At 34.3% G+C, this 8,458-nt stretch overlaps 1 protein-coding gene across 1 annotated transcript; it reads right to left on the bottom strand.

Annotated features, from left to right (window-relative positions):
- Positions 1–58: 58 nt before the first annotated feature.
- Positions 59–5,627, bottom strand: chrm1b (cholinergic receptor, muscarinic 1b). Its single transcript, XM_001334628.9, has one exon. It carries the CDS (start codon positions 4,731–4,733, stop codon positions 3,270–3,272), a length of 1,464 nt encoding a protein of 487 aa, XP_001334664.5. The 5' UTR covers positions 4,734–5,627; the 3' UTR covers positions 59–3,269.
- Between the last annotated feature and the right edge of the window lie 2,831 nt (positions 5,628–8,458).

Raw genomic sequence — 8,458 nt, forward strand, 5'->3', positions numbered from 1 at the left:
TGGGCACTATCAGTACATACAGAACAGGTAGATTGTTTTTGAACACCAGTCGGCACACCTCTATTTCATTTACTGTAATGAGTGTTCATATATTAAAGAGATATTGAGATTACAAATGTCCCATAGTCTTTTAACATATTAGCGGCCTTTGTACCATCAAAGGGTTAGTTCACCTAAAAATGAAAATTTTAAAATCCAAGAGACATTAGCTTCCTCATCCTCCATAGACAGCAAAACTCACCATATACCTTCAGAGTTTCAATCTGAATATTATCAAATTATGAGAATAGTTTTGTGTGCACAAAACAAATCTTTATTCAAGTTTTTTTCTATCCAATGTTAGTATAGTGCACCTGTTCACTAGAGTGTTTTTTTTTATTATTATTATTTTTTATTTGTGTCGCACTCAATTGTGCCTGATGTATTACCTCAGATGCGCATGTGCTTTGTTCTAAATGGAGAAGTCGTACATGGGCATCCGGGGGGTTTTGTTGATGCACAGTACTCATTAATGTGCGCAATATACTGACACTGAGAAAAAGAAACTGTTGAATAAAGTCTTTTTTTGTTTGTTTGTTTATTTTATGAATGTACAAAAGCATTCTCATAGATTGATAGTATTTCAATTTACCCACTTCGTTACCGTTCTGGACCTTGAATGAGTCAGAAACCATGCTGTCTATGGAGGTTGAGGGAGCTCTCAGATTTCACTTAAAATATCATAATTTGTTTTTCAAAGATGAATAATGGTCTCACGGGTTGAGTATTTAAATCATAATTTAATTTTTGGGTGAAATCATTTAAACCATCCTACAAGTTTCACAACCTAAAATGCAATCATCATTATAAACAAACTGTTTAGTTTGGATATTAGAGGATCAGTGATGTCATAAGGACAAACATTTACATGACATCCAGCGCAAGACATCAATTAACCATTATAAATTCATAAATATATCAAAAGGAAATATAATCCAATCTACTCCATTAGAAACAGTATGCTCGTGAATACTCAATTTTTGGTGTTTCTTTTTTAAATATTATTGTAACAATTAATTTTTATTTACTTAATTTTATTTTTTTTTTTTTGGTTGATGGTTTTATGTGGATTTCTGTGGTCAAAAAACTCATGCAGAAATAGTTTGATTCTATTTTCCATCCAGAACCATTATCCAGTCAAAACAATGGTCATGCACTGACAAGACTTAAAGGTCCTCATAAAGTTGTAGAAACATGCAGCATTTACTAGTTGCGTCCCACATGATGCAGTATACAATTTTACAATTAGTCATGTAGTTTTAATGTCATCCCAAATGTAATTATAATGTTTTTTACTAGCAGGAAATTCAAACTGTTTCCGTTTAAACTGTTTCCAGTTTAATGGTTGTCAAAATAAATGACCAAACTACCAAATAGTACCTGTTACATGACTTATGAGTACAATCATATTCACCATTGAGCATAATCACTTACATTGGACAACATTGTTTGCACTATCCAAAATAAAGAAATCCAACCTTAGTGTCTGATAGCTTTAACCACTGAAGTTTCACGCTTGTTTTTATTAGTTGAATAGTGACATCGTCTGGGTATTTAAAGAGCACTTATCCTGTTTTTCAGAATTTCTAGTGCAAATGCACTGTCTACGCTATTTTTTATCTACAAAACAGCATATAATAGTACATAGCTATGTGATTTGTTATGCACCTACTACTGTAAAATTAAGTGGCCAATAAGCATTTTGTTTGTCACTGCTCACCAGACTTACTGAGTTTGGTAAAGCCGCATTAGACAGCTTATGACCACCACTGGGACTCTATCTAACAGTTTTTTCCCTAACCACTTCAAGATAAAGCATTATGTGTAGGTTAAGTGGGAATGATGTCCTTTATGATCCCTCGGTCATGTCTCAGGATTGTGACACTATGCTCACACTATGTTTGTTCATGACACTTTTAATCTTTTTTTTTTTAATGAATAATCTTGAAATCAGCTGGAAATTTGCTAAGCCCCTTTTTGTTAAGGCTGCTTTAAACAGATTTCTATGCATTAATGCCATTTACAAAAAAGTTGTTCCTTCAAAATACCTTCAAAATCATATGATACGGTTTTCATTGACTGCTAAATTTTTATTTATTTAATCTTTACACAAGACAGATGACAATTACCAACCACGATCCCCCCCCCCCCCCCCCCCCCTTTAAGTTGAATGTAAACAGCAATTACAAATTTTCAAGTACCCAAGGAGCAATATACACAGCACTACTGTAACCTCCTCATATCTGGTATGATTTTAAACCAAGCGGTTTAACAAAATTAAAGTGTATTATGTAAAGGCATATGCATTTATTTACACAAATGTTGTAGTAAAAGTTAAGTCCAGGGTTTTTACGGGTCTTAAAAAGTCTTAAAATTTCATAAATTTTAAAGACAAAATTTTAGGCCAAGTCTTAAAGTCACTGAAATACTGTTTTGTAGGCCTTAAATCATTTTAAACAAGTCTTATTTTACATCTGTACATATCTCCAATTTCCAAAAATCCATCTAAAAAAAAAAAACCTTTAATCAAACTCTAAATACTAATGTTTTTTTTTTTTGAAAAAGAAGAAAAGGTATAAATGTGCTTGTACCAGAGAACTAGGTTTTGCTTGTTTTGACACATTATTAAGCACAGAAATAACTAATTAGATTTTATTTTGATAAGGCAAGTAAACCTCTTTCTACGTGACCAACCTAAAAAAGTTTCTTAGTGTTTAGCTCTGTATAAGACTGAAATTATGTTATATTATTTATAACAATCTTAAAAATGTCCTAAAAAGTCTTAAAATTGACTTGAAATCTGCAGAAACTGTAACTCCCATATGAAGTAACAGAAAATCAAGAAAATCATTGTTTATCCAAGTCAGATGAGGCTTTTCTATTTTTATAAACTTCTCCCTAGTAATCTGCTATTGGCTACAGCGACCCTGTAGAGCTGAAAAAATGCCAATGGCAAACTATGAGATTTTTAGCCTGAATTAGATTTAATAAGAACAGAAAATAATACATATTACCTGTTATTTTAGAATGATGATTGAAAAAAATAAGTAACATTCCTCTCTATGGAAATGTTATACTGCAAGATTATGGCAATACTCAACAGCAATATTACATACTTTACCAGTATCATGCCACCCCACCAAAGACCTTCAGTTATGTTTTAACACTGTCAAAGCTGACCTTTGCAGGCAGACAGATCTCAAGGAACAGGATTGTAGAATGCCGAATGACTACACTGTACTACAAGGCGTATTCTGCCTCACAAACGCATGGCGATTCCAACTGTTTGTGTCCCACTTCCGTTTATCTCCACCTCGACAGAGTAGCAGAGACTTGAATGTGACCCTGAAAGATTCGTTGCAGAGGGCGTAGCACATGGGGTTCACTGTACTGTTCACATAGCAGAGCCAGTATCCCAGCTGCCAGAGCTTTTCAGGAACACAGTATGAAATGGAGGCCAAAACCATGATGTTGTAGGGCGTCCATGTGAGGATGAACGCCAACAAGATGGCACTTAGCGTCCGGGCTGCTTTCTTTTCTTTAATAATCAAAATAATTCGATGTTTAGCTCTGAGCTGTTGGCGAATGCTATGATCAGACTTTTTGGGTTTTAAATGGCACTGTTTAGTAAGACGCTCAGCAGGAGAGTTCTGCTCTTGCACACCCTTTGTATCGTCTGATCTGCAGTGTAGATCCTTCAACTTAATCGCAGAAGGATTAGATGAAGGTGCTTTTAACTTGTTGTTTGGCTCATGTTCTTCATCTGTGGATGAAGACAAGACACTGTCATCCACATCTTCAGTGTTCCAGCTACTGCTGCTGTAAGGCTCCTTGTAACTTTCGTGAGCTGCTGTTTTGTTTCTCAAAATCCAAGTGAAGCAACCAACTGACTTGCCTTGTCCCTTTTTGGATATTCCCTCCCTTGAGATACTTAATGTGCTCTTACTGCTGGTTTGGTGCATTGATTGTTTGTCCAACCCTTCCAGAATTTCTGTAGCGTTTTTCACAGACCCAACAAAACCAGCAAGCCCTTTCGCCCGGTTCTCAATCTCCCAATATATTCGCCAGTATAAAATGATCATGATGCTGACGGGTAGGTAGAAAGCAGCGATCGCCGTGCCGTATGTTATAGGAGGTACCTTGAGAAATGGGATGGAACAGACATGAGCTTCAGCTCCGGATGGTCGTCCCATTACATGAGGCCAAAATAAGATTGCAGGCCCCCATAATATAAAAGATATCACCCATGCCAGAGCAATCAAGACAGCCGCCGTTTTTGGAGTTCGCTTCGTTCGATAAGTCAGCGGTCGTGTAACAGAAAAGTATCGGTCAAAGCTTATGACAAGCAGGTTCATTACCGATGCATTGCTTACTACATAGTCAAGTGTCAACCATAAATCACAAGCCAGAGGTCCTAACGTCCAGCGGCCCAAGATTACGTATGCAGTATATAAGTTCATTGACACCGTACCCAAGATCAAGTCTGCCACCGCCAGACTCAGAAGATAGTAGTTACTGATGGTCCGGAGCTGACTGTTGACCCGGATGGATATGACCACCAGAGAGTTTCCCAGGATGGTGATGAGGGAAAGAGGTCCTGTCACTAGCACGATCAGAACCACCTCCCATTCCTGATGTCCCCCTAGAGGGTCCATGGTGAGGTTTGTTGTCTGCGAAGTACAATTGGTGTTCATGTTCCCAGAGAACACACAGCATCAGATTCATGAAGGGCCAAATACATTCTTCAGGAGAAGCAGAAAGTGTCTTCTGCATTACTCTCTGTGGACACCGGGGGCGCCCTGGGAATCTGTTATCAGGTAAGAAAAACAAGAATAATAGTAAATTTAATTACATTTTTTGGTCACACTTTACAATAAGGTTTCATTGGTTATTGTGTTTACTAAAATAAAAGATTTAACATCATTTTAAAATCAAAGTACAACATCGTATAATACTTTTTTTTTTATCTGTTTAATACACTTACAGAAATTACAAAGTTTTTTTACAGAGAAATTTAAGCAAATACTATTCCCACCCCTACCCTCTAAACCAGGGGTGCTCAAATATTTTCTTATGAAGCACCAAAAAGCCAAAATTATTAAGAATAGTGGGTCAAAGGTAAATATAGTTGCCATGAATTTTCTAATTCATTTAATAATATTTAAAAAAAACAAAAAAAAAAAACATCATTGCTTTATATTAACTAATACAGTATAATTTTACATTTTATAATCCACTTACTACAGTAAAAACAACACCATTTCATTCTTTAACAGAATGAAGTTGCACTGGTTTTTGCTTTGATTTGCTCGCCGATGTCTTCTGCATCAGTCCTCTACTTGTTGAGTGACGACATTTCCATTTTAAAAAGTCAGATTCATTTACATGTAATTGAAACTTTTAATCTCAATTTGCTTTTTTTTAAAATAATATACAAAAAAGGTATGTCAAATTAGAAATGATGATGCCCAACCCCTTTTTATCATTCTCAGATGGGATGGAGGGCCAAATCAAAGGTTACAATAGGCCAACTTTGGCCCACGGGCCCTATTTTTAGCATCCCTGCTCTCTACAAAATGAAATCACATTTATCCAAAAAGAGAAAATACAAAATTAATAATAAAAAATAATAAAACTGTACAGAATACACATGTACCTTGATAACCCAATATAATAAACATTAATCCTCAACTATTTATACAATGTACTTAATTACATTTGCTTTACAATTGAAAGATCCTAAGGTTTAGATTAGCAGTCTGTAGAGATACTTGCATGCTAAACATTTAGTTATAGTTAATTAAAATTTGAACGTGCTTGTTAACCAAAATGCTTAGTTAACATGAACTTGCAAGGAAAAACTTTATTTTCATATGAAGAAACATTAACAAACATGAATAAATATAATAATACATGTATAGTTCATTGTTTGTTCATGTTAGTAAATGCATTAAGTAACATTTCATGTGACATTTAAAGTGTTGCTGATTTTGATTGAGTTTTTTCTTATTAAAACTTTAATAAATTAAATTATGTTCTGAGGTTTGATAGCAGAGATGGCGTTGTAATTTATTTGGTTCTCATTCAAACCTTTTCTTAGACATGCGTAGATAATACCCTATTTTACCATTTACTGAGGAAAGTTTTATATTTTGCATTCCCTTCATTTTATTAATCATTCCTTCATTCATTTTCCTTCGGCTTAGTCTTTATTTCAGAGGTCGCCACAGCAAAATGAACCGCCAACTATTCCAGCTTATATTCACTCTGGCCCAGCTGGGACTCAAATCAGCGACCTTCTTGCTGTGAGACCACATTGCTAATCACTGAGCCACCGTGCCACCCTTATTTTAATATTAATAATTAAAATATGGAATAATTTGAACATTCACACACTCATATACACTACGGCTACTTTAGTTAATTCAATTCACCTATACCATATGTCTTTAGACTATGGGGGATACCAGAGCACCCAGAGGAAGTCCATGCGAACATGGGGAGAACATGCAAACTTCACACAGAAATGCCAACTGGACTCAAACGACCTTCTTGCTGTGAGGCCACATTGCTAATGACTGAGCCACCATGCCACCCTAATTTTAATAATAACAAATAAAACAGGGAATTGTTTGAACAGTTATTGAGTTTAAGCAGATATATATATATATATATATATATATATATATATATATATATATATATATATATATATATATATATATATATATATATATTATTATTGTTATTTTTTATTTTTATTTTACACAAATCTTAGAAAAACTTATGTTTAAATTTCAGTGTTTGATAAAACAAATGTGTTGATATATGGCTTATGAGATGGGATGTCTTTTAATATCTGTTTCAGAACATTGCTTGAATTAAGTTAAATTAGTAGTGTGCACTTGGAAAATAGTAAAATAAACTGTCACCTTTATCTGAGTGAGAATGTAAGGATCTGAGTCAATTTCAGATTTTTTATAAAAAAAAATAAAATAAAGATATTTTAGTTTGAAGGAATACAAATTGACAAAAAAAAATAACATTTGCTAAGTATACTAACCCTTAATTGGTGGTCTTTTTTCTGAGGAATGAAAATGGTATTTTAAAGAAAGCTGTAAATCTGAAAACATTAACTTTCAGATAGTAGGAAAAATCTAATCAAAAGGAACTCAGTGGTTGCCAGTTTCTTCAGAATAGCTTCATCTTTTGTGTTCAACAGATTAAAGAAACCCATAAAGGTTCGACACAAGTTAAGGGTGAGTAAATAATGACCGAATTTTCAGTTTTGTGTGATTTATTTGTTTAAGTGAGAATTTAAGAGTACTATATGTACAGCATATAATATAACCCTATGTTTTAATTAAAAAAAAAGTTCTAGTTTAGATATATTGTGCAAAGATTGTGGTCTAGTTTGAGAGTTATTAGAATTTTTTGGAGTGTCTAGAGAGTTGTTTTAAATAGCCATGTTCATTGACACTATGCAGAGACGGATTGTTGTTTGGTCTCTTAAATCAAAAGTGCAGTAATTAATTAGCTGTCATTGACTGTTTATAAAATGTTTATTATGCCTTCAAAAGGTTCAGGCTGTTTGATAGTGATTAATTTGGCTGGCTATATAAATTACAGCTTAAAATTGAATGGACAGAATTTACATTACAGAACATTTCCTATCCGTATCTTTAAGAATTCTCAGCATCCCAAATTGTAGATTAATACGTTGAATGGTCTTCCATTAGCTTTCCAATGGATGTAAGTATAGCAAACCTTCATAGTAGTAGTTTAAAAAATATTTTAAAATGACACTTACCTTTTTGTAAAAAGCTGTTAAAAGTGTCTTTAGATTGTTCAGAGATCATAAGGTGCTGTTTTCTCAAGATGTCCACTATAGGATGAAGATGCATCAATATATGATGCCAGTTGGAATCTAATGCAAACAATGACGAATTAAAAAAAGCTACAGTTCTTAGATATCTATAAGATGTAAGTAATAGTAGAAAGAAAAAAAAAAAACTATGCCGCTGCTTCTTCCACCTCATCTGGCTGAAGGTGGCAATGTGTCCTCCTCTTGCTGTGGGACCTGAGCTCCAGCGGCGGAAATGCGTGACTGTCATAATACGTGTAAATACTGAATGAGAGGCTGCCAACTGTTCATACTCAAAGCAGCTCTGATGAAGTGCAGACGCCTTTTTTGGTGTTTACCTCGAATGAGCTCTGGATGCATGATGAGAGGGCTCACGCTCATTTATAAACAAGAATATGGTGTGTTACAACAATTGCAAAGCTCACCGTTTTCTCTCTCTCTATTTATAAATGAAACTTCATGTACAAATGACCTTGGTTTCATCTGAGTGTTGGGTTTAAAGGAACACACCACTTTTTGTAAAGTTTTTAGAGTTGAGTTTCATCAGTTTTAAAT

Source organism: Danio rerio, chromosome 5, assembly GCF_049306965.1.
Source record: "Danio rerio strain Tuebingen ecotype United States chromosome 5, GRCz12tu, whole genome shotgun sequence".
In the NCBI taxonomy this organism is placed as follows: Eukaryota; Metazoa; Chordata; class Actinopteri; order Cypriniformes; family Danionidae; genus Danio; species Danio rerio.